General features: G+C 35.3%; 1 protein-coding gene across 14 annotated transcripts in view; it reads left to right on the top strand.

The window, feature by feature from the left end:
* The window catches only part of LOC137821749 (binding protein), a 67,085-nt gene that overhangs the window by 11,362 nt on the left and 29,326 nt on the right, over positions 1-26,397 (top strand). For 13 of the 14 annotated variants that reach the window (XM_090295299.1, XM_068626497.2, XM_068626493.2 and 10 more), the window contains 16 exons: positions 1,477-1,938; positions 2,039-2,197; positions 2,295-2,444; positions 7,404-7,559; positions 7,743-7,784; positions 7,914-8,258; positions 10,007-10,180; positions 10,312-10,472; positions 10,583-10,907; positions 16,208-16,640; positions 16,736-17,081; positions 17,163-17,351; positions 20,854-21,109; positions 25,376-25,561; positions 25,637-25,855; positions 25,981-26,160. In XM_090295299.1, coding sequence (XP_090151425.1) covers positions 1,477-1,938; positions 2,039-2,197; positions 2,295-2,444; positions 7,404-7,559; positions 7,743-7,784; positions 7,914-8,258; positions 10,007-10,180; positions 10,312-10,472; positions 10,583-10,907; positions 16,208-16,640; positions 16,736-17,081; positions 17,163-17,351; positions 20,854-21,109; positions 25,376-25,561; positions 25,637-25,855; positions 25,981-26,160 — 3,783 coding nt within the window. Of the gene's footprint in view, positions 1-1,476; positions 1,939-2,038; positions 2,198-2,294; positions 2,445-7,403; positions 7,560-7,740; positions 7,785-7,913; positions 8,259-10,006; positions 10,181-10,311; positions 10,473-10,582; positions 10,908-16,207; positions 16,641-16,735; positions 17,082-17,162; positions 17,352-20,853; positions 21,110-25,375; positions 25,562-25,636; positions 25,856-25,980; positions 26,161-26,397 lie in introns of those variants that run through there. The other variant, XM_090295300.1, reaches the window with a different exon arrangement.

The following is a 26,397-nucleotide window of genomic DNA, read 5'->3' as shown; positions in this document are numbered from 1 at the left end:
TAATAGGTAATGAAAGCAAGAAATAATGGGATATTAAAGTTGTACAAATCAAATCACTAACAAATCTGTCCTAATAAACAAAGAATAAAATCTGCACTTAATTACAGAATACTTCTCCTGATTATGCATCATTCTTGACTATGTAAGATTAGTTCCTTATTTCTACAATTACAAAACTTAGGAATTGATGTGTCTGTTTATGTTTTGTTTGGAAAGTCTTCTCTAGATTTTATATGGGACCAAATAAAAAAGTTTCTAATAATATGTATATAATCTATATATTCTTTATTATATAAGATAAGTTCCTTATTTCTATAATTATAACACAGAATTGATGTTTGTTTATGATTTGTTTGGACAGTCTTCTTTTTACTTATATGAGAAGAAAATAAATTAGTTGAGCTTTTCCATAAGCATAAATCAACTTATTCACTTTGACTTCTAGAAAAGTTAGATGAGGGAACATCTATAAAGGCTAAGTGATTAAGTTGACTTTAACTTGTGAGTGTAACTTAAATCATTTTACCTATTTTTGTTTCCATAGTATAAGTGCTTATGGAGAAGTTTATCCAAACAAAGCATTGCAATATTCCCAAGCTAATGATAAAAGATATAAACCAAATGAATAATTTCAAATATCCTGAGAAATTGAGGCTTAAGTATGGGTTAAGATCTGTTTGGACAAACTTTTCTGAAAGACTTTTAGGAGATAAAAATAAGAAGAAAAAAATGAGCATTGTTTTTCATCTCTCTTATATGAAATGGTTACTTGAGATTCAGGGTATAATGCATGCATATATCCAGTAAGGTTATGTGTTATGAAGTGGAAGTTTCATCCTGAGTTTGTTCTAGTTTGACTTTTTGTCCCCATAATGGGTACAGAGGAGATGATGTGATTTTCCAGTAGAACATTGGTCTTTTGTCAAGGTTGGCAATGAATCAACCTAAGCAAGCATAGTTTGAAACTTGATTTGACATTTGACGTTGTTCATGAACTAAATGATGAAGTTGATTTAAAAACTGAACGTGTTAAATTAGTGAGTAAACTTGAACTATGTATACTGCAACTCAATTGGTTCATGAACCACCTCGATATACACATGTATACACACACACCTCACACACATATACACACACACACTCACACACATATAAACACACACACACATATTTAAATATACAAGTTGAGTCAAGTCAAACCAAACTTGACTCATTTTCAGCTCTATTTTTATGTCATCAAGCCATTTTAAGCATCACAGTGAGTGCATTCTGAAACTAGATTTATTATATCACTTATGTTGGATATTTGTTTTAAATTATGCTCTACCCGTCAGTGTTCTGATGTGTATATCCTTTACATACTAGTGTTATTTAAATTCATGGGTATATATTTTGTAGATTCTTGTGCATGTATTGTATAATTGAACTCAATCATTTGATAATTCTCCAAGTATTTATTCCTTTTTCTTATTGCAGAGGGAATTGTCTTCTTTGCTGGATGCACTTGAACATTCTTCTTGTAATCCTGAAATTGCATGTGTTCTTGTGAGGAGTTTGGTTCGCATCTTGCAGCTTTCCCCTGAGAGAACAATTGATTCCTTCAAGACCTTGAGTGCAGTTTCTCGTGTTCTACAAGTTGCCTGTGTTCAAGCGCAAGAGTATAGAAGTCAAAGAAGCATAGAGCCCTCCAATGAGAAAAGTCGCATGGAAGAATTGGTATCATTTCAAGATCAATGTACAAGCAATTTACCTGAGACTAAGCAAAGTTGCTTTAATTGCATGAAAGTGTGTATGGAGTTATTTGCCAAGTTTTTAGCAGCAACTAAAGATACCAAGCTGATATTACATAGTTTTACATGCATTGATTGCCTGTTTGATTTATTTTGGGTGGAAGGTTTGAGAGATGATGTGCTTAGACATATAGTCGATCTCATGAAGGTATACTTTATGTGCTATTTACTTGAATTTTCCTTTCTAGGTCATAAATATTGTTGAGTATTCTGTTTCCATTTTTAATGTGGCTATTTTATTTTTTCAGATTATGCCATTTTCTGAGGAAGATAAAAAAGCAAAGTTGCAGTTATGCTCTAAGTATTTAGAAATGTTTACTCAATTAAAAGAACGGGAGAGAAGTTTTGTTGATCTATCTATTGATTTGTTGGTAGGAATGAGAGATATGCTCCAGGCTAACCAAGCAGTATGTGTCTGACATTGATTAATTTCTTTACTTTATTTACATAAATGCTTCACATGCATTTGACAATTTAACTGAAATGTTGCTTTTGATGCTTTAGTACTATCAAACTCTATTTCGGGATGGGGAATGCTTTTTGCATGTTGTATCATTACTGAACAGCAACCTTGATGGAGCCAACGGGGAGAAATTGGTTTTGAATGTACTCCAAACACTTACTTGTCTGCTTGCAAGTAATGATACCTCTAAGGTACTTGTCTTCATTGTTTTCCGCTTTGTTTCTTTCCTAGTTATGTAATAGTAAAATACTTGTTGCTGTTATTTTTTTTTTAAATGTTTTGTTTTGGTTAAGAACATTTGCCAATTGTATCTTACTCCAAGTTATTTATTTTGATGCCCTTTAGCTGTTTTTGGATTGTTGATCAATTTTGAAAAAATGATAAGTTGTTGGAGTAAGCACATACTTGATAAAAATACAAAATAATAAGCAGCGAATTTGAGAGTGAATTTCACTTTCTTAGGATCTCATATTGATAGTGATTTTAGAGATATCAGATACAAATGTATGGGAGGAAAAAAAATAAGAATAGGAAAAAAGACATATGTAGGAACTAGGTACAACACAAAGTACACACCAACTTTTCAATAAAATTTTAAGACCACTTATTCTAACACTCCCCCTCAAGATGACACATACTAATTGCATGTGCCCAGCTTGTAACCAATAAATTCAATCTCAGGTCCTCTCAAGAATTTTGTTAATATATCTGCAAGTTGATCATGTGATCTGATAAACTCAGTGCATATTTCTTTGGACAACTTGTCTCAAATAAAATGATAGTCAATTTTTGTGTTTAGTCATGTCATGGAACATTGGATTGGAAGCAGTGTGTAGAGCAACTTGGTTATCAGAATGCATCTTCATTGGCTGAATGTCACAACAATCTATTTCTTGGAGGATCTGTTCCTCATATAAGCTTGCAACTTAGGGGTACCATTGCCCTATATTCAACTTCAACCGTTGATCGGGAAATAACATTTTGTTTATGGCTTTTCCAGAAGATAATATTTTTTCTAAAGAAAATACAATATCATGTAGTGAAGCATTTATCCATGGGAGAACCAACCCAATGAACATCACAATATGCAAAAATTTAGGTATTCCCTTTATTTTTATAAAGTAGTTCTTGTCTTGGAGCCTTTTTGAGATAGCTTAGAATATGGATGACAACATTCCAATGATCAATACCAGGATTTTGCATGAATTGACTCACAACACCAACGACAAAAGACAAATCTAGTCTAGTAATGGTAAGATAGATAGGTTTTGCAACTAGTCTTCTAAATTTTTCTAGATCAGAGAAAACTTATCCATGTTCTACCATTAATTTTAGGTTTGGATCCATAGGAAAATCCTATAGTTTATGTTGCGTAATTTATTCCATAATTAGTGCAAATTCCGTTTTCTATTTATTAGGACAAGTTTGATATCTTTTGGTGATTTGATTTGGTTGATATAACTTTAATTACCTATTATTTCTTTCCTTAATTAGGTTGTAAATAGTCTATAAATTTAGATTTTAATCACATTTATAAATACATTCCGAAATACATTCAATCTTTCTCTTTCCACTTGGTATCAGAGCTCCCGATCCTGGGAGACTCTGCTTCATTTTTTGGACAACGTTTATTGTTGCGACCTTTTTTCCGTTGACGATCACCTTGCATTGTTGACCGCTAATTGCCGCCTTTGCCGCCATCGTTGACTGCCAGAGACAGCCATCGAAAAACATTTTCCGGCAAGTTTTGTGAATGAGACCGCTACCTTCCCTGATTTGCAAAGCTCAGTCGGTTATGAGCTCTCATGGACTCCCTTAGTAAGACATCTAACTTTTGTTCCTTTATCACGAGTGGTAAGAGTTTTAACTTCTTATCCTTTAATGCTTCTAGTAATGAAAATATCTGGATTATAGACTCTTTGCTACTGACCATATGACACCTCATTCCTTTTGTTTTTCATCCTACATTGTTTTATTTGGTAACCAACATATTATTGTTGCTTATGGTTCCAATATCCTCGTTACTGGTTGTGGTAACATCCACCTTCAACCTTTGTTTTTTAAAAAAAATGTGCTTTATATGTTTCTGTTACAGAGTGGACTTTAAGCCTAACTCAACTCCATAAAACCGGTTCATAGGGTTGAGGTTTGCACCCACATATATACAATGAAATGTTCTTATCTCTAGTCGACGTGGGATCTCCATCACACCCCCCTCACGCCGAGAGTGATAGATAGAAGCTCGTGCGTGGAATAACATATTATGGGTGGTGGCCTTATAAACCCAACAAATACTCGCTAGGATAGAATCGAAAATGACTCTGATACCATGTTACAGAGTGGACTTTTGAGCCTAACTCAACCCCATAAAACCGGCTCATAGGGTTGAGGTTTGCACCCACTTATATACAATGAAATTGTCCTTATTTCTAGTCGATGTGGGATCTCCATCAGTTTCCAAACTATTTAATAATTTGTCTATTCATAAGGTTACCCAAAATTTAAATTATGCAGTGGTGTTTTTTCATTCGAATTGTGTTTTCCAGGATGTTGACACAGGAAAGACGATTGGAATTGCTAAAGAGCTGGGCCGGTTATACTACTTACAACATGAAGAAAATAAAGAGTGTGCCAGATTGCAGGCACTCACTGCTAATCTTCAACTAGGTCTTGAATCCTCGTCATCCTCTCAATATGGCTTCAAAACAATCGTCTTGGTCATCCTCCATTTAGTACCCTAAAGTGTTTATTTTCTTTTTTATTCACAAAAGTGTCTTTGAGTTTTTTCATTGTAATGTTTGTCAGCTTGCTAAACACCATCGAACAAACCTTTCTTCCCAAGAATAATAGAAGTTCTAAACCTTTTGATCTTATTCATTAAGATGTGTTGGGACCTTCACCTATTCCTAATATCTCGGGTGCAAGATGGTTTGTTTTATTTATTCATGATTGTACTGAGGTTACCTGAATATTTCTCATGACAAATAAGTTCAAAGTTTTTCACTTGTTTGTCAATGTTTATGGAATGGTTCAAAGACAATTTGGAAGCCCAATTAAGATATTCTGATAATGGAAGAACATATGTGAACCAAAACCTTTCCAAGTTCCTTAAGGAAAATGGAGTTGTTAATGAATTAACCTGTGTGAGCACTCCTCATCAAAATGAGGTTGTAGAAAGGAAAAATCATCATCTCCTTGAGGTTACTAGAGCTTTACTCTTCCAAACATCTGTTCCTAGATCTTATTAGGCAGAAACAATCCTGACTATCACTTATTTGATTAATAGATTACCCTTTCGGGTTCTAGAAGGTGTTAGTCTTTTTCAACTTAAGACCACATTCTATTCTTCTATTCCCATTATGAGTAGTCTTCCGAGTCGTGGCTTTGGTTGTCATGTTTTTGTCCATGTTCGTTGTCCTTATCGTGGTAAGTTAGATCTTCTGGCCATCAAATGTGTCTTCATCAGTTATGCCTCTAACAAAAATCGGTACAAATGTTATCACCCTTAAAGTCATAAAGTCTATGTCTCCAAGGTTGTCACCTTTTATGAAACGGACACCTTCTTTCCTAGTTCTTAGCTTCAGGGGGAGAGTTTTCAAGAAGTTGAGGTCCTTGAGTTGTCACGTTTTCCTCTGTTGCAAGATTTCACTTTTATGGAGGATGACAAAGACCCTATGACAACATCATTACTAGAGAAGAATAATGAGGACAAATACTTTTGGAAACAATAATATTTTTCATATGTTAGTAACTCTTACGAGTCTAGTTACTATCCTCGAGTTACGATCTTTTATTTTCTTCCTGATCCTCGTACGAGTTATGAGTTTGACTACATTGGTGGTAACTAAGAAGATTGTAAATGGGATGAGGATTATGGGTAGAGGGAGTACCTTTGTGAATGACAGTGGGTCAACTTGAGTCATCATGATCAGGAGCTGAGGTATTAAGTGTTGATTGGTAATAGGAGGTGGTGATGATGGTTCAAGAGGATTCTACGTGGTATTTTGGGTGTCATGAGCAGAAGGAACGAAAGACTCAACTAAGGGTACAGGTAGGACATGTTGGACAAAATGAGTGTCCTATCTATGAGGGAAGAAGGGTGTTGGTTAAAAAAAGGTGACATTGGAAGACATATAACACTTCTTGGTTTAGCACTGATTATCTTATATAGACCATTATGCTGAGTGGAAAATACGGTTAAATTAACTTATAGAAAAATTCTTGAAGTAAATGGTCTTTTCGATTATTTGGATTTTGAGAATGTTCTTGGTGTCTCTTTAATTCATGTAGCTGACACCACCTAGTGAGAAAAGACATTTTGTTATCATTGAACCTTCCCGCAAAAGAGAGTGACTCAGGACTGTATTGTTTTACTTTATTGAGCCTTTACTGTCTGGTCTGTTCAGCAGCCTTGAGATTTTTTTATTCAAATGTGTTTTAGCACCTTGGATCTTAACTTAATGAAGACGTAACTGCTTCTTCTTATGTAGGTTACTAGATTGACTGCCAGTACTGTAGACTTGTAACTGTGTTTATTCGGTTGCAATAATCTAATTGTAGAGGAAGGTAACAAAGATGAAAACAATAGGATGGAAATAACAAATTTCCACCCTTCGTTTGAAGGGAGCAATAGGAAGAAAGAGAGTTTTTTTCGATGGGTTCCATTTACAAGTTTTTTTTTTCATTAGTCTAGAAAGCTTTTTAGTGCAATGTTTTTTTTATTTCTACCTTCACTTCATCCAAACAAGTTGAAAGAAATTTCTACATTTTTCTTTTTCTCTATCTATCCAAACAATGTTATTTTCATTTTTCTTATTTTTTACTCTTGTTGCTTCACTCTTTGTTTTCATTTCTAATCCTAATAGAGCGAAGAGGTTCACTGATCCTTGTGCAGACCTTATCTCATGGCAAATAATGTGTTCCAGGAGAAATTGATGGGTGCTTATTGAAGTGAAAAATAATACACTAGGTCTTGCACAAGCCTAAATTTTTTTATTTTCTAAATTTGAGTATAGGCTGGAATTCCTTTTGAAGTGTCGTCCTTTTTGATTTGCATCTATATTGGAATGTTATGTTCGATTTACTGTAGCTTTGTGCATTGTACCATTGCATTCCAATTCAAAAGTTTCTTGTATTATTATCCCTTGCAGGTGGCATTTAGAGCTCTAGCTGGAAAGGGCTACCAGACTCTGCAAAGTCTGCTGTTGGATTTTTGCCAGTCGCATTCAAGTAAAGGCCTTTTAGATGCTTTGCTTGATATGCTTGTTGATGGAAAATATGATGACAAAATGAGTCCTATGATAAAGGTGATGTGCTAGTAGCTTCCATAAATTATTTGGTCCAACTGCAATGTTTCATTTTCTATTCGAAGAAACTAATGAAAGTGGTTTCGGGTGGACCCTGGTGCTTTCTTATTTAGTTCTGTTAAATCATTTAATAAATCTTGTTTTTGTGTTCTTATTTTTTCTGCTTTCATTTATTGATTTCAGAATGAAGATGTAATAATATTATATCTGATTGTACTGCAAAAGGTTTGCAATTCCTTTCCCTCTTTGTTTTCTAATAAACTTTCCTTTAAGTGTTATCTTAGTAGTTGTTAAAGTTTGTTTTAAGAAAATAATGCCATCTGTTTTATTGCTTGTTATCTTGTGATTGGGCAGAGCAGTGAGTCATTGAAGCATCATGGACTGGACCTGTTTCAGCAACTGCTCAAAGATTCCATTTCTAATAGAGCTTCTTGTGTCAGAGCAGGAATGCTTGATTTTCTTCTTAATTGGTTTTCTCAAGAAGATAGTGACAGTGTGATCTTTCAGATTGCACAGTTAATTCAAGCCATTGGTGGGCATTGCATATCAGGGAAGGACATCCGAAAAATCTTTGCTTTACTCAGAAGTGAGAAAGTTGGGATGAGGAGGCAGTACTGCTCTGTTTTGTTAACAAGCCTCTTGGCAATGCTACATGAAAAGGGGCCAACTGCATTTTTTGATCTTGATGGAATTGATTCTGTAAGTCTTGAAGCCATTATAGACGTATATCTAGATCTCCCAATTCTTCTTTAGTTACATTTGAAATATACCAACTTTAATAAATAAGATGGAGAAAATAAATGTTTTAACTTTTTATTGATGTGTATATATATGGTTACTAAAGGAGGCCACACATTTACTTGAAACCCTAACCCTAAAGCTGGGTACATACAAAAGAAATAATAATAAAATAACATTAGATTTCAACAGGTACCAACAGTACTTTTTCTTCCATTCTAAATATACAATATTCAGCATATAGTTATAGTTATGGTATAACTATCTGACATCAATGGAAGAAGAGAAGGGCCATATTTGAATGTTAAACATCTTTTATATTAATAGGTTTATTAGAAGAGAGAAGAAAAATGAGTATAAAAACCCTATAAAAACAATTTACAGGGCAGACTGTTAGTGAAAGATATACAAGGAAACCATTAGTTTAGAAGAGCTATCTGATCCTTTGCCAAGTTGATAAGGGAATCTCCCCTCTTCCCAACTAAATTAGGCTTTATTCATAACGAAGCTCCAAAAACTAGACTTACCCAGAGATTGTAAAAGCTGGTGGTGTTATTTTCTGCTCTTATTCCAACTGCAAAATATCTGCATGCCTCAGCTGCATATACATATTCTGTGTTCCTAAAAGTATGTAACTTAAAATGGGAAGTCCATGTTATTGAAACTGACTAGAAATGTAATTCACTACTTTGTGAAAATACAAAAGTCAGTGAACCTCATACAAATCCTATGAATATATGGGTAGAGTAGCACTGCATTGAAAGATTATTCAGTTGTAACAAACTACAACTGTCAAACCACAGTGATAACAGGTAGCTGTTTGGAAACTATTAACAAAAACAAAATACACTATACACTACTAAAGCAGAGAAGAACATATCTCTAACATCCCTTAGAAGCTTATGATGGATGTAAAAAATAGGCAACTCAGATAACTTGAGGTTTAGATCAAAGAAAAAGAAATCTTGTTGGTAAAAGTGGCTTTGTTAGGACCTAGATAGATTGCAACACCAGAAGTTGATCATCTATCTTCAGGACCGGTAGCCCAATGAGCATCACAAAAGGCACTATAGATGAAGGCTGATGAGGTACAACAGAAGAGATATGCAGACTACACTTTAGAGTACCTTAAAGATATAATAGAAAACGTTTAGCAATAACGCATTGAGATTCTAGACGAGCTGACATAAACAAGCACACTTTTTCTTAGAAAGTGAGTTTATGCCTAGTTCAACCTCACAAAACTGGCTTATATGGTGATGTTTGCATCCCACTTATACACTACAATTGGAGTTATCTCTAGTTGATGAGATCTCCAACACACCTTCAGACGTCAAGGAATGAACATATCGAGTGCGAGACTTGATAATTGTGGTTCGTTCGATAGCAGCCTGATAGCGAGTGACATGATAGGCTCAAACAAACATCACCAGGATAGACTCTAAACGATTTTGATAAGATTTTAGTAAGTGAGTTTAGCCTAAGACAACCATACATACAAAAGCATATTGTAAGGTGAGGTTTGTACTCCGCTCGTATACTATAATTTGGCCTTACCTATACACAATCTTGGATCTCCAACACTTTTGTTAACCAAAAAACATATCTTTGGTCCGCTGATAGTTACATACAGAAGAGCACCAACAACAAACCTATAAAAACTCCATTATTATGCCATCTATTATCTCATTCCTTTCAAATTCTTGCAGGGTATCATGCTGAAAACTCCACTGCAGTGGCCTCTCAATAAGGGTTTTTCTTTTTCCTGTTGGCTTAGGATTGAGAATTTCCCTAGAAATGGAGCAATGGGTCTTTTCAGTTTTCTTTCTGAAAATGGGAAAGGGTCCTTGGCCGTGCTTGCAAAGGAGAAGCTCACTTTTGAGGTTGGAAATAGTTATGAAAAATTAGTTCTTTTGTCAAGTTGTGTATTGTTCTTTGACACTTTTTTGTTGCTTTAGTTAGCCTTACTTTGATGAATTTATTTTTGCTGGCTGAATTTGTCTGTCCCTTGCAGTCAATAAATATGAAGAGGCAGCGCGTGGATCTGCGTGTTAATTTAGTTAGGAAGAGATGGCATTTTCTTTGTTTAACTCATAGCATAGGAAGAGCCTTTTCTGCTGGTAGCATGTTGAGATGTTACTTGGATGGTGATCTTGTGTCATCTGAAAGATGCAGGTTCAAACCATGCTAATTATTATTTTTTCTATTTTAGTGATTTTATTTTCGTGATTAATTGGTAAATTTCTTGTGACACTCTGGTTTGGTTGTATGCTTTATTTATTTAGGTATGCAAAAGTCAGTGAATCATTAACAAGTTGCATGATTGGTGCTAAACTCAAGATGCCTCACTATGAAGACAATGTGCTTACATTTGAATCCATCGGAGATTCATGCCCATTTTTTGGCCAAATTGGCCCTGTTTATTTATTTAACGATGCCATTTCTGCTGAACAAGTACAAAGTATCTACTCTCTTGGACCAAGTTATATGTATTCCTTCCTTGATAATGAAGCTTTGCCTCTTTCATTTCCGGGTGATAAAGTACCAAGTGGGATTCTTGATGCTAAAGATGGTCTGGCATCAAGAATTATCTTCGGACTCAATGCTCAGGTCCATAATTTTTAATCTTCTATATGACTGTACATGCCATGCTTATTTAATATTTATTTATCTCTATCAGGAGTATAGTTTTACTCCTTTCTTTACTTGTACGACTGTAGAATAGTTAGAATATTTCCTTTTCTTGTATCAAGCTGACTAGGGTGTTAGGTCCTCAAATCTTACTAACTAAATCACATTTAGTTAGTTACTTAGATTTTGAGGCATAAATGCATGTACCTATATTGTTTTGGTTTAATTCTTTCTACTTAACAAATATTCTTTTCCTCAACTTTCTCCTCCCAAACATCAGTTTGGTATCTCTGAGCTTGTTCAATCCTCTCTCTTTTCTTCCTCAACCCTAATCCTTTGCTTCGCTCATGGACGCTGAACCAATAACTTATATTTATCCATCAAAATCCTCGTCGAAAGTACTACAATTGTCATCTTTGGCCCTGCTAAAATAGTTGTTTATCATTTGTAGTACGTCAATAAAGTTGTATCTTGGATGTATCTAACTTAAGAACAAAGAATAATAGGCTATAGCCATTTTTGTTCTTGTATTTGTTCTCACCTTTTTCCACACACACGCGCCCGCACACATACACACACACACACACATATATATATATACATATATATATTTTGTTGTACTTGTTCTCACTCTTTTCACCATTTTTTTCTTGTACTTGTTCTCACGTTTAGAATTTTCTTGGTCATTTCCATTTGCTTTTGTTTTCTCATTTTAGAGATGTAATTATTGCAAATTGAGATTATGAGAATGTAATTGGTCATTGTTATTAATAAAATAGTTCTTTATTTTCTCACATAGTTCAAGTAATATGTTTATTAGATGTAATGGGCTTGGCTTTTATCTTTGTATTTTCTTATTTATAAATACATAACCCTATGTGCTCAATACACACAAAGGATTAAGTTAGGTTTAATACTTGACTCCCTGTTGAAACTTGTTTAACAATATTAATTTTTTGCCACTATCGCATCGCCATTGTTGTGCTGCTACCATTGAGATCGTCCATGCCAAGTGACCAACATACCGCATTGAACGCGGTGATTGGAGTTGTGACGCGCTGCATGCACCACTCCAAACTCAGGGGTTGCGTTGCTTTCCGTTGTGCGTGGCGGTGCGACAACCACCAACAAAGATCACCTTGTCCCCTTCTCTTTGGATCTGGCATTATCATCTTGATTAGGCTTCATTTGTTTTTTAGGGTTTCTCTGTCTTTTATTCGTGGCCTCTTCTGTTGCTACCATGTTTAAGTTCTATCTATATCAATTATTTCAATGTGTATATATTCATTGATAATTTAGGTGGAATTAATTAGGATACTTTGGCGTCAAACATTCAACTCAGGCTTAAAAGTCAATGTTATGTTGATCATCTTACTCAAACTATGGCCACTGTTGCTAAAAATGATATTTCGTGTTGGTTGAAATTTGATGGTTAATTATGTATTGTTCTCAAGTTTACAATTCACTCATTACTAAAACAAATATTTTGTGTGTATAATAAGACATGTTTAGAAGTTTGGGAATAGGTCAAACTATTATACAATAATGATACTTAACGTCTTCATGGTGTTTGTTAAAATCTTCTCAATATTGTTGCTCTTAGACGTCTTAATGGTACAATGACTAAGAATATTTGGGTAATGTTCACGCTCTTATTTATGACTTCAATGAGTTATTTCCTTTTGCCTCCACTCCTTTTCTAGAACTAGAGCAATAGTCAAAGATTTTAATGTTGTTGGTCTTTCATGAACTTCCTAATGATTATTCATATGTTCGTGATCAAATTTTGGGGTCCTAAGTGTTGCCTACCTATACTTCCACTTTCCTACCCTTTGATGACTTCTATTTTGGTATGTCAGCGTGGGGATTACAATTGCCCTTGCAAGCCAGGCAAAGGGCGTAACAAGAGTGTAAAATGACTGATTTGTTGCAGTTGGCCAAATTGCTTCCTGACAATCGTCTAATTTGGGTCCATCTTCTTTATATACTTCAGGACAACGGGGTATGAGGATTGTTAGAACTCTAGTTCCATTGCTTCTAGACAGGTATATCTTTTGTTAGCCTCATCAAATCCGACTCTCTTAGCACTTGGGTTCTAAACTCAAGTGCCACAGTTCACATTACCTCTTATAATTCCAAGGATGAATTTGTTGCACATTGAGTATGAATGAGTCTGTAGAGCAATATATAAAAAAGGAGACTCACATACCCATTGCCTTAACGTTTTATGTTGGAAGTAGTGTCTTGACTTTCTTTAATAAAATGCTCATGGCTCATAAGGGTCGAATCAACCAGACGTTTTCGCACATAATATATTTAACAAATTGATGTGTTGAATTTGGATCAAACATGTGAGTAGTTGAATCCTGTATTGTTAGACTTCCTTTTATCAAAAGTCTTCTTGACAAGGGGTTTATGGTAATCAAGGTTGTCAAACTCGCAAGTCTACGTAGAGTCGTGGGAGTTCTGTAGATTCGACTCGTAATAGTCTACTTTCAACCTGCAACCTGCGACACCTGCAACCTGTGACCACCTGCAACCCGCGCCCACCTGCAATCCGCGACCACCGCGATCACTGCAACCACCGCACGATCCACCTGCAACCCACGACCACTGCGAACATCGCAACCATAACACGAACCATGTGCAGCCTGCGAACGCTCCACTCGATCGACCGCTGCACTCCACAGAAGACACAAACGAAAATGAAACGCGAACCCTAATTTCCCCTTCAGAACGATATCGTTTTAGGGTTAAGAGAAAACCCAGCTGGACTCGCCAACTCGGACCAGAGTTGCGAGTCTACTCCGATTTCTCTGAGTCTGCGCCGAGTCTACCGAGCTTATGCAAAAACTGAGTCTACTATCGAGTTAACTCGGTAAGGCCAAGTTGATACGTAAACTCGGACGAGTCAACGAGTTTACTAGCGAGTTTGATAACCATGATGGTAATCATCTCCTGTTGTGATAAAAAAGGCGGTACAAATGGCTAACCAATGTTTCTTGTGCAGAAGTACCAATGTGGAAGAAACTTGCATTTGGAGATGTGATTGTTAGAATTCCAAGTTTGAGTTTATCCCATATTGAGTAGGAATGATTCTGAAGAGCACTATATGAGAAAGAAAAGTCACATACCCATTGTCTTAAGGTTTTGGGTTGGAAGTGGTGTCATGACTTTCTTATATGAAATTCTCATGCATCATTGGTGTTGAATCACCTCGACATTTTTGCAAAGAATATACTTCAAATTACTAATATTAAATCTTTTTTATCGCCTTTGACTACTTCGAGTTATTTGTCTTTTGTTAAATAACAGAATTTGGTTTTAAATAATAAAATTTATGATTCTATTTTATTTCCTCATGAATTTGTCCATCCCTTACTCCTTAAAGTTTTTTGGGTTCACATGATTTGTTAATAACTTTGTCCAGGTCTTGATAAATTGTCTGCCAGGTCACACAAATGTGTTTTTTGGATTCACTAGATCACAAAAAGAATATAAATGTTTCCCTTTTTCTTTGAACCATTATTTCATTTTAGTAGATTTTATTTTCATTAAGTCTTCCTTTTATTTGAAGTCCCATTCTCCTAAGGTGTTTCCATTTAATCAATTCAATATCCCAATTGTCCATGCTCCTCTTGTTGTGTCTAGTGGACCTAAAGATCCCCCACCTCCACCTACCCTTCAGGTGTACAGTAGTCGGCAGACTTGGCATCGTCCATTTGATGACACTCTTCTTTTGCCAACTCCTCCATCCCTCTGGCACCGACAATTGAACCTTATTCTCTTTGCCATTCGTAAAGGTATATGCTCTACCCATAATCCATCTTCTTAATATGTTGCTTTGAGTTACTATAGACTATCTCAAGCATTTTGTACTTTCCCTTCGTCTACTTCTTCTATGTCAATTCCCAAATTTGTAGGTGATGCCTTAGGCCATCCTTGTTGGCGTCAGACCACATGGTGAAAGAAGTTCATTTCCAAATAGTGGAACTTGGGAACTTGTTCCTTTACCTTCTTGGAAATTTGTTGTTGGTTGTAGGTGAATTTTGCTATCAAGGTTGGTCTTGATGGTACTATGGTCTCAAAGCTCACCTTGCGACTAAAGGTTCTACACAAATTTTTGGTTTGGACTATGCCGATGGCAAATGTAGCCTTTATTTGCTTATTAATAGCCATGACCGCTCTTCAAGAATGACCTCTTTTTCCACTAAACTTTAAAAATACTTTTCTTAATGGGAATTTGTAGGCAAAACTTTATATGGAGCACCCTTTAGGTTTTGTTGCTCATGGGGTGTCTTCTAGATTGATTTGTCATTTTCACGAATCTTGATATAGTCTGTCTGCTAGAGTTTTGTTTGGAAAATTTAGTACTATTTGTTATGACTCGCAGTAAGGCAAATCATTCCGTTTTTTATTATGACTTGGGTGTATGTATCTTGTATATGTTGTTGATATTGTACTTACAGACATTGATTACTGTGACATCTCACAGGTAAAGCAACACCTTTGTCACCACTTTTATACTAAAGATTTTGGCTAAAATATTTATTGGGGATTGTGGTAGCAGAATAAAACAATGTAATTATTATCTCTGAATGGAAGTATGCATTGGATATTTTGGAAGAAACTTTGTTAATGAATTTAAAATTTGCTGACACATCCTGTTGAGGGTCTAACATTAATTATATTTGTAACGAGTTCTGTTGCTCTTTACACACTCCTGTTCTTCACTCTTGTTCTTCACTCCTGAACTAAACATGGAATTGGAACTTTTGTTTGTTAGAGAAAAGGTTGTTAACACGCTTATTCATGTTTTTCATATCCTTGTTATTGTGCAATGTGGTGACATTCTTTTAGAAGGTTTTTCTCCTTCTAGGTTCTGCACTTTGTATTGCAATCTTAAAAAAGTGGTAGATTATAGGCCTGCTCCTCACTCCTTATGAGCTTGCGGGGGGTATTGGAGTACAATTTGAATCCTTATTTCTTCAGTTTTTTGTACTAGTGTGGGACAGTTATATAATTCATTTTTATTACAAACTCAGTAGGTGTTAGTTGTGCCGTTTGTCAGGTGTTAGGTGCTCAGATCTAACTAGTTAGCTACTTGGATTTTGACATAAAAATACATGTACCTATTATATTATAAGTTGGTTGAATTCTTTTACATGTTTGATTTTGTTTTGTTATTCTGTCAAACTTTAATAATGTTCATTGAAGAGATATGTTTGAGTTATATTTCATTGATGTCTATACTCAATTGTGTTTATTAATTTTTTCAGGCAAGTGTTGGAAGAATGTTGTTTAATGTTTCACCAATAACGAGTCATCATCAATTGGATAAGAATTCTTTTGAAGCAGCTGTAATTGGTGGTACACAGCTATGTTCAAGACGCTTACTACAGCAGATAATATACTGTGTTGGTGGTGTATCTGTGCTTTTCCCTCTTATTACTCAGTGTTGTAAATTTGAAAAAGATGGAGAATCTGCAAATGGTGCACCACTGACACAGACCATGAGGGAGTGGGTGACAACTGAAGTTATTGAGCTTATTGCATCTCTTCTAGATGATAATTTAGCAAATCAACAACAAATGCATATTGTGTCTGGATTTTCTGTGCTGGGATTCTTGTTACAATCAGTTCCTCCGCGACAACTTAATTTGGAAACTCTTTCTGCGTTGAGGCATCTTTTTAATGTTGTTTCCAATTCTGGTGTGTAATTTGTTCCCATGTCTTCTTTATCTAATTTTCATTTGATGATATTTTTATTTTGCCTCAATTTTTTTTTCCTTTTCAATGTTTCTCAGGACTGTCAGAACTGCTTGTGCAAGAGGCCGTATGTAACATATTTCTTAATCCTCATATTTGGGTTTGCACTGTTTACAAGGTGCAACGTGAACTATATATGTTTCTGATCCAGCAATTTGACAATGATCCTCGTTTACTGAAGAGTCTATGCCGGCTTCCGCGTGTCCTTGATATAATTCATCAATTCTATTGTGATAATGTAAAGTCTCAATCATTTGTTGGAAGTAACCCTCTTCAACTTTCCATTTCTGAACAAGTTGCTGAGGAAAGACGAGAAATCCCTAGCAAAGAAGAAATGCACAAGATCCGTCTTCTTTTGTTAAGTCTTGGTGAAATGAGTCTCAGGTACAGTTTCGTCTTTATCCTTTCAACTGATATTCACAGTAATCTGTTTAGTTTTCATTCCAAACTTTTGGGGATTTGCAGACATAACATTTCTGCTGGAGACATAAAAGCTCTGATAGCCTTTTTTGAGAAAAGTCAGGATATGGCCTGTATTGAAGATGTCTTGCACATGATTATTCGTGCTGTTTCCCAGATATCATTACTGGCTTCTTTCGTTGAACAAGTTAATATAATTGGTGGTTGTCAGGTTTTTGTCAATCTTCTCCAGCGGTATGTCTGTCACCTTTGGCATTCTCTGCATGAATTTTTCTTATCTTAAATAGAAGTTATAGTGGTACTATAGCATTGTGGATTTAGAAGAATTCGCTATGCATACTGTGAAACTGTAGGCAGCCACTACTGTGGTCACATGCATAATGGAATACTACATTGCTTTAATTTTTTTTTTAATTGAACTGTTGTAGTTTTGCTTTTTAAATTCACAGAGCGGTATGCACTCTCAGTCCCACACCCACTCACTAAATTTGTAACTCTTTGCTCTCAACAAAAATTCCCATACTCCTTGATTTATTTCCATTGATGGCCTCTTCTATCCTCCTATCATCTGCAGTTCTCTAGTGAGTATTATCCACTTTTAGGTAAAGCTGTTAGATGAACTGAACAAAATGTTTAACAAACTGAATGGTATTCGTTCTATTAACTTGTTGAAAAGAGAAGCTTGCATTAGCATTTATAACTAATTACTGACAACACAAGAGATAGCTTACTGCCTTTACTGAAAAGGTTACGTGAGATAGCTGTTAGCAATAGCTAGCAACTCTGACTACACTTTACAATTGTGCATATACAAAATAGGGAAGAACATACTCTAATACATCAAACTCAAGGAGAAGATTTTTCAAGAGAAAAAAACTGTGCACATTGAGTTTTTCACTGAGGAAAGTAAAACGAGCTGAAGAGAGGCTTGGTCACCTCATCTGCCCACTGATGTAGTGCTGGAATGTTAGATGAAAAGCTGCTTGGTTAAATTCTTTTCCCTCACAAAATATGCATCAATCTCCATGTGTTTTGTATGACTATTAAACATTGTATCATGAGCAAGGATTACAACGCTTTGATTCTAAAGTAGTGAATGGAACTTGCAACTCTATGAGCAAAGCAGAAATCCACATTAATTTAGTAAAGTTTGAGCGAAACTTTTGTATTTAGCTAGAGTGCATGAGTGGGTAGTTACTTTCTGCTTGCTGGACCACTAAGATATTAAATTGGGACCATGATAGATTCCCCCTCTACAAGTAGAGTGCTTGTCAACCCGATCAGTATCATAAAAAGCCTCAAGTGAATGATTGTTCAAGAGAAGAAGGTCAAATATGTAGTCCATCAAACTAAGTGCCTTGGAGGGACCGTACAGTAGTATAAAGACAAAGCTGATTTATGGTCGAGTTAGAGTGGCTTATTGGAAGGCACTACCACTTATTGATATAAAGTAGGTCCGAATATATTTTGAGAGCCAAGTTGTTTTTGAGAAAAGATAGCTTGTTGCACTCATGTGAACACCACCATGTTCAGAAAAAGGCAAACGACTTAAATTTGCATGAGCATAACTGTTACGGTTCTGTGAGCTTGAAGAGTTAGGGTTCAATATGAATGTGGGTAGTTTATCGATGGAAGGAATGTTTTCTTACCAGATTGGGTACTTGTGGATTCATGGGCAAGAAGAAGAGCTTCAACATCTGTTTTTATATGTGTTTCAAACTTACTTTCAATGACAAATTATTGGAGCATATTCATGCAGGAAACCTTCAAGAATTGCATCAACATATTCAACATGTTTGACAGGACATCCAATTCCAACAAGTTCATCAACAATGGATTTATTTGTCCCAAGAATTGACATAGTTTTTGTTAATAAAGGTGACGCGTAGATCGGTGCAAAGTTGTTGAGCATGTGCCTTGGTTTGGCTGAAAAAGTGATAATGAATTTGTTCCCACACCTTATACGAGTGGATAGATCCAATAATTCAACACAAGATCAACTTGAAAGCATTAATTAAAGCCAAGTAAGCAAGATTTGATATTGCACTTCCCATTCTTCATAGGTTCGGTTTAATTTTCTAGAATTGTGGTCATCATCTAAAAGAAAGTGAGGAGGAATCATTGGGTTTACAACAAATTGATGAAGTCTATATGTCTTTATGACAGGTTCATTGTGTTTCCAATTAAGATTATTGGAATCATCTAGTTTTTCAGCTATAGAATGGGAAAATATTGGGAAGCGAAAGGGAGGGAGTTTGAATTGGCCATTGCGGAACAATCCTTGGCCTTTGATACCATATTAGAGTTTTAGGATGAGTGAAAACAGAGAAAAGATTAACAAAAAGGGAATGGAATTATTATTGCATTGAATGAGAAAGAAGATACAAGCTAAGCATATACAAGGTTAAAAAAGGTTGCAATAGTAAAAAGCTAATTGTAATAGTTAAATAGCTTAATATTTACATCTATGTCGCTAATAGCGTCCCTCTCCTCTTTCATGGCTTCTTAAACCGAGGTAGGAATTTTTATGGCATCAATGACAACAATAAAGCTTCAATATCTATTAGAGAGATTGTCAATGTAATAATATTGTGAAATAGGATATTTAACTTGTGATTTCCCCCTTTTCAATGCAATGCGTAAATTGTCTGTAACACTTACCTCTTAATTGTTACCTTTAAAGCTCCTCACCTTTGAGTCCGAGAACTCCTCTTGCTCTAGATTCAAAGTGAGAAGTCACCACAGCCTTGTCTTTGGTGATGGCGAGTGAGGCATAACATTTTGGCTCAGGAATAACCTCAACAACAATGGCCAACAACGTCAGTGACAATTACTAACTCGTAAATAGGGCTCCAAGTTGAAGTGAAACTTATATATTATTGGATAACTTTACTTAATACTAATTGGTTTTGAGCTTAAATTTAACATGGTCGAAGGCTACAACTCAAATTGGTAATTGCCTGGTTTGAGAAGCATTTTAGGTGTGGGGGGGGGAGGGGTGTTGGGAAGCCCCATATCACCTAGAAATAAGGTCAACTTATAATATACAAGTGGCCTTAAACTCCACTTTCTAAAATGATTTCAATTCCTCTCTTAAAGCTTTCGTATCAGACATTGAAATACACAAAACAAAGTGATAATGAAGACTTAACCCTTGTTGATTTGATCCGAAAAAAAAAAAAAAACTTTTTGGCAAGAGAACCAAATTGGAGTCAAATGAGACTTCCCTACCCCTTTGTGTTAAAGATATCCCAATGACCTTGTCTATGTCTTAGGATGTTGTCTTTGTCCTCTTGCTTTGTACTATTCGAAAGCTTGGTTGACATAACCTTGTATTACGTGTTCCAGCTTTAGAGGGGTGTAGAAATAAATTCCATGTATAGTGTACAAATTACTATGCTCATTATTCCTTTCCCTTGGTTTCTTATTTTTGTTTTGTTCATACTCTAAAAACTAAGTGTATCTTGGTCTAAAACTTGAATGTAAATGAAATTTCAGAGTTCAGTGTTTTTATGAAGTATGCAAACCCCAATATCTTTTGGACTCTTCTCCCTTAAGAAATTTCTTTTTCTATGAAAGAAATGTTTATTTTTCTTTATCAAGAAATTATGAAAGATGTCTAAATTATTGGTTTGTACAACTAACATGTAGATTCAAGGTTACATAAGAACTTCTATGAATTTGGTTAATGTATATCTGGTTCTTATAACTGCTCATGATTTTTGGTTTGTCCTAGGGGATATGAATCTATTAGATTGTTGAGCTTACAATTCATAGGAAGGCTTTTGGTTGCCCTTCCAACTGAGAAGAAAGGGTTAAGATTCTTTAACCTCCCAGTGGGAAGACCTAGAGCTATTTCTGATAGCCAAAGGAAAATCCGAATGCAACCGATTTTCTCAGCTATATCTGATAGACTGTTTTGCTTTCCACAGACAGAGAATCTATGTGCCACTTTATTTGATGTTCTTCTTGGTGGTGCTAGCCCTAAACAGGTATATGACATGTAGATTCCTAATTTTTTGGGTGCTAGTTCTAGACAATTGCAAAATAGAATTTCAAGGATTAAATTGTGTGTAGATATTTTAGGAAGTTTCAAAATTTTATTCCAAGTACTTTTTAATTTTGTATATTACTTGTATCCTTTTTTTTATTTCTAGTGTATGAATCCTACAATCTGAGGGATTTGTTTCCTAGAACAGACAGTGCATGTTTCCAAATTTAACCAATTAATGTATGTTTACTCATAAGATGTAAGTAATGAGACTGAATGAGAAATTATTTTCTTCAGAACTTGAGATGCTATCAGAGTTCCTGATCCTTGGGAACCTCTGATGATGTGATTTAATTACAGTCTTCATTGTTGTACGATTCATTTTGTGCCCAGATTCATCGTAGTCTTCATTGTGTGTTTCGTCCAGATTCATTCTTCCCTCTTTGTGCCTTAATTGCACATATTTGTAATGACTGAAATGGAAAGTGGAGACAAGCTCGTAGGAGAATTGCAGAATGTTCATTCAGCCTATCAGTTGAATGGAAAAGATCTCAAGTGGTCACAACTCATTAAGACCATTTTGATAGGGAAAGGAAAGGCTATCTATTTAACTGATGATGCCCTTGCGGAAGATGATCCTAGATCTAGGATGAATAAGACTCTATGATCATGGTATGATTATGGAAGTCAATGGTTCCATAAATCAATGACACATGTATGTTCCTTAATTCAGAAAAAGCAATACGGATCGCTATAAAGGAAACATATTCTAAGGCATCATATGCTGGACAGATTTATGGTGTGAAGATGAAAACCATGTCAACCAAATAGGGCACTAGAACTGTTACTGAGTATTCTAATTAGCTTAAAGCTTTGTGGATGAGAATGGATCACTACAAGGTCATTAAGGCCATGTTTTTTAAGGATTCATCAATTCTAAGAGAGTACATTGAACATGATCGAGTGTATGATTTCTTGGTAGGTCTAAATGAAGGATATGACCAAGTCAGAATTCAAAAATATTGGGAAGGGAAAAAGTTCCAAGACTTAATGATGAAATCATGGCAATTATTTGGAGTGAAGAAAGTTAGAATCTAATGTTAGAGACTCCTATTGCAGAAAGTTCTGCAATGGTTGTTACCATGGTTATAGAGATGGAGAAGAAAAATGATGGAGGCTCACTTACAAAGATGGAGAAGAAAAATGATGAAGTATGGTGTACTTATTATAACAAGCCATGCTACACTAGGGACAAATGTTAAAAGTTGCATGGAAAACACCAAAGCAAAGATTGGGAATGCAAAGGAGGACCTCCCAAGGGCGGAAGTCAAACAGGTCATGTTGTTGCTATTCCTAAAAGACAAGGAGGATCTATTCAACTCAATCATGAGGAGCTAAGAAGAGTAAGGTCCTTCCTTAGTAAATTGGAAAAACCCACATCTTTTTGTTCATTAACATATTCTGGTAAGTTACCATTTTCTTTTGGATTTAGTGTCTGAAATATGCCCTTCACCCACTACTTAATTTTAGACTATGGAGCCATTGATCATATGACACATAATCCTAAATTCTTTTCCACATAGTGCCTATGTCCTAGCAACAAAACATTTCCACAGCTGATGGAAACATGATAATTGTAGCTGGCGAAGCAGATGTCTGAATAAACCTAACCATATTCTAAAAAATGTGGTACAAGTTCTTAAATTATCCACAAACCTGATCTCTATACAAAAACTTACCTCTTATGTAGTGTGGTTTTTTTATGGATACACTTATAGACAAGACATTGGGGAGGACAATTTGACATGCTATCAAGAAAATTAGGTCAGAAAATGCTAAAGATTATTTCAATCATACCGTAGATTCTTTCTTTCAAAAGGAAGGGATAATTCATGAATCCTCATGTGTATACACACCCCAACAAGATGAAGTTTAAATGCAGTTGCTAAACATAGTCACCCTACCACCTGAAAAAAAAACCAGTTGGGTGCAAGTGGGGCTATTTCGAGGTATAAGGCCAGGCTGGTGGCTAAAGGATTCATCCAAACTTATGGAGTGGTTTACTTGGAGACCTTTGCACAAGTTGCAAAAATGAATGCAGTTAGCGTAAACCATGATTGGTTTGTCTTCGGCTGCAAACAATGATTGGAACTTGTGTCAATTTGATGATGCATTTCTACTTGGGGATCTTGAAGAAGAATTTTACATGGAAGTATCATTTGGCTAAGAAAAGCACTATATGGGTTGAAATAGTCACCTTGCATGGTTTGGGAGATTCACTAAAGTCATAATGAGCCTTAAATACAAACAGAATCAAGGGGACCGCCGTTTGTTTAAGCATTCTGATTTAGGGGTAGTAACAGTTCTATTGGTCTATATGGGGATCTTGAAGAAGAATTTTATGTGGAAGTACCACTTGGCTATATTGGGCAGATTAAGGCCAACACATTTTGCAAGCTCAGAAAAGCGCTATATTGGTTTAAATAGTCACCTAGAGCATGGTTTGGAAGATTCACTAAAGTTATAACGAGCCTTAAATACAGAACAAAATCAAGGGGACCACACTTTGTTGATCAAGCATTCTGATTTTGGGGGAGTAACAGTTCTATTGATCTATGTGGATGATATCATTGTTAGTGGAAATGATGAAAGGGAGGAACAAAGGATGAGCCATAGTCTTGCCAAAGAATTTGAAATTAAAACTTTTAGGAAAGTTGAATTATTTTTCGAAAGTTGAAATAGCGCATTCCAAGATTGGGATATTCGCATCTCAAAAAAAGTACATTACTGATCTATTACAAGAAACAAGTAAAATAGTCTGCAAACCAACAAACACACTTGTTAATCTAAATTCAAAGTTGTGAAGTGCAGAGGATGATGTTGCTTTGGATAAAGAAGTGTTAGATACAAAAGAGACACAAAGTAATTTTACAATCATCCTTCACCACCTTTTATAGGTTTCATTCGCAATTTAAAAGGACACTTACATTTCCTATGTCCACTATTAGTAACTACATGTTGCTTTGGATAAGAAATGTACTAGACTTGTGGGAAGACTTATTTATCAATCTCACACTAGACCAAATATTGCTTTTTCTGCGAGTCTAGTTATTCAGTCTATGCATCAACCACTGGAAGCACATTTACAAGCTACTCTTAGAATTGTCCAGTTTGAAAAGTACACTAAGAGAGGGATTTTATTCAAAAGAAACAAGATTGGTAGTTTAAAGGCATATATTAATGCTGGTTATACAAGTTCAGTTGTGGATAGGAGGTCAACTACTGGATATTGTACCGTCAATAGTGGAAACATAGAAACTTGGAAGATTAGAAAACAATGTGTGGTAGCCAGATCTAGTGTTGAAGTAGAATTTTGGGCAATGGCTCAAGGAATATGTGAATTGTCATGGCTGAAGATTATATTGGTAGACTTAGAGATAAAGTGGGATGAACCTCTAAGGTTATATTTTGACATTAAATCTGCAATCAACATAGCTCACTACCCAGTGTAACATGATAGTATGAAATATATTGAAGTGGACATACATTTTATCAAAGAGAAGTTTGTCAGTGGCATGATTTGCACTCCAAATGTGTCTACTCAAGGACAGCTTGCAAAGATACTTACCAAGGGGCTGAACAACTGTAACTTTGAAAGAATTATATCCAAGCTGGGAATAGAGAAGATTTATTCACCAGCTTTACGGGGAGTGTTGAGATATATTAGGAAGTTTCAGATTTGATTTCTATTGTTTTCTAATTCTATATATTGATCACATGTTGATTCTATTACTAGCATTTCAATCCCACAATCTCAGGGATTTGTTTCCTAGTATAGGAAGTGCTTGTTTCCAAATTTATCCAATTAATATATGTATATATATATATAAGATATAAATAATGAGACTGAATAAGAGAGAAATTATTCTTGTCTAAACTTAAGATATTGTGTGCTTGATAATGAGTTCAAGTGAATTAAGTTGCAAACAAAGTTACTTTTACGAAAAGAAAATAAGAAGAAAAAATGAAATTAACTTGCCCATAAGCTAAAATTAGTTCATGCACGATCCAAATTGTTGAAGCTATTTCCTATTAGATTCTCCAAAATCTTGTTTGTAAATCATGAACAAGGTAATTTCATTTTTCCTTCCTGTTTTATCTTTTAAAAGTGCTGATTGAGAAGTTTCTTCTTAGCTGGCCGTTAGTAGTTATGATTCTTGTTTAATATTATTCATGGCCAATTTCTGATGGAGGTGTTTCTTTACAGGTTTTACAAAGAAATAACCACTTGGAGAGGGTCAGAAGCAAGGGTAGTCATTTTTTACTTCCTCAAATGTTGCCTCTGATTTTCAGATATCTGTCTGGCTGCAAGAATGCATCAGCAAGAATGAAAATAATCAGAGATTTACTCAATCTTCTTGATTCAAATGCTTCAAATATTGAAGCTTTTATGGTATGGTTTCTGAAAGGTCCTCTTGAGTGTTAACAACTGAAAAAACTGTTTTCTAATTGATAATATTGTTAATAGGAATATGGGTGGAATGCCTGGTTAACATCATCTCTGAAGCTTGATGTGTTAAAAGATTATAATGCCAAATTACCTGATAAAGGTGAAATTGGAATGGATGAGCTGCTCTTGGTGCGGAATTTGTATTCCCTTGTTCTCTGTCACTATTTGCATTCTGTAAAAGGTGGCTGGCAACAGATGGAAGAGACAGTCAATTTCCTTCTTATGCACTTCGAGGAAGTACGTTGACAATCTGACTACACCTTTATGTTATTCACTTTAATGATGCAAGAATGTGTCTATGATAGTTATAATATCTTATTTTTAATTCAAGGGATGATTTGGTTTTAAAAAAATCCTTGTAGGGTGGCCATTCATATAGATATTTTCTTCGTGATATATATGAGGATTTTATTCAGAATCTAGTAGAGCTGTCAGCTGCTGTGGACAGTATTTTCATCTCACAACCCTGTCGAGACAATACCCTATACCTTCTGAGATTAATTGATGAGATGCTGATATCTGAACTTGATAAAGAACTCCCGGTAATAGGTTTGCCTGTATTTTCTTTTTTGTTTGAATTGTTCATTTTGTATTGATAAAATTTGATTTTACATTATGTGTGGAGGGTGAAATTTCCTTACTAAAGCATTATGAATAAAAAGAAAATCAAATTGGGGTGACATATAAATATGCCAAAAGAAGAACTGTGGTATGAAAGCTAGTTATTCAACCGCACACTAGGAGCCACAAGTGCACATCGGAACATTGAACTCTCATTT

This window comes from Phaseolus vulgaris, chromosome 9 (assembly GCF_051622355.1).
Source record: "Phaseolus vulgaris cultivar YP4 chromosome 9, ASM5162235v1, whole genome shotgun sequence".
NCBI classification, from domain to species: domain Eukaryota; kingdom Viridiplantae; phylum Streptophyta; class Magnoliopsida; order Fabales; family Fabaceae; genus Phaseolus; species Phaseolus vulgaris.
This window is presented reverse-complemented; position numbering and strand designations above follow the sequence as displayed.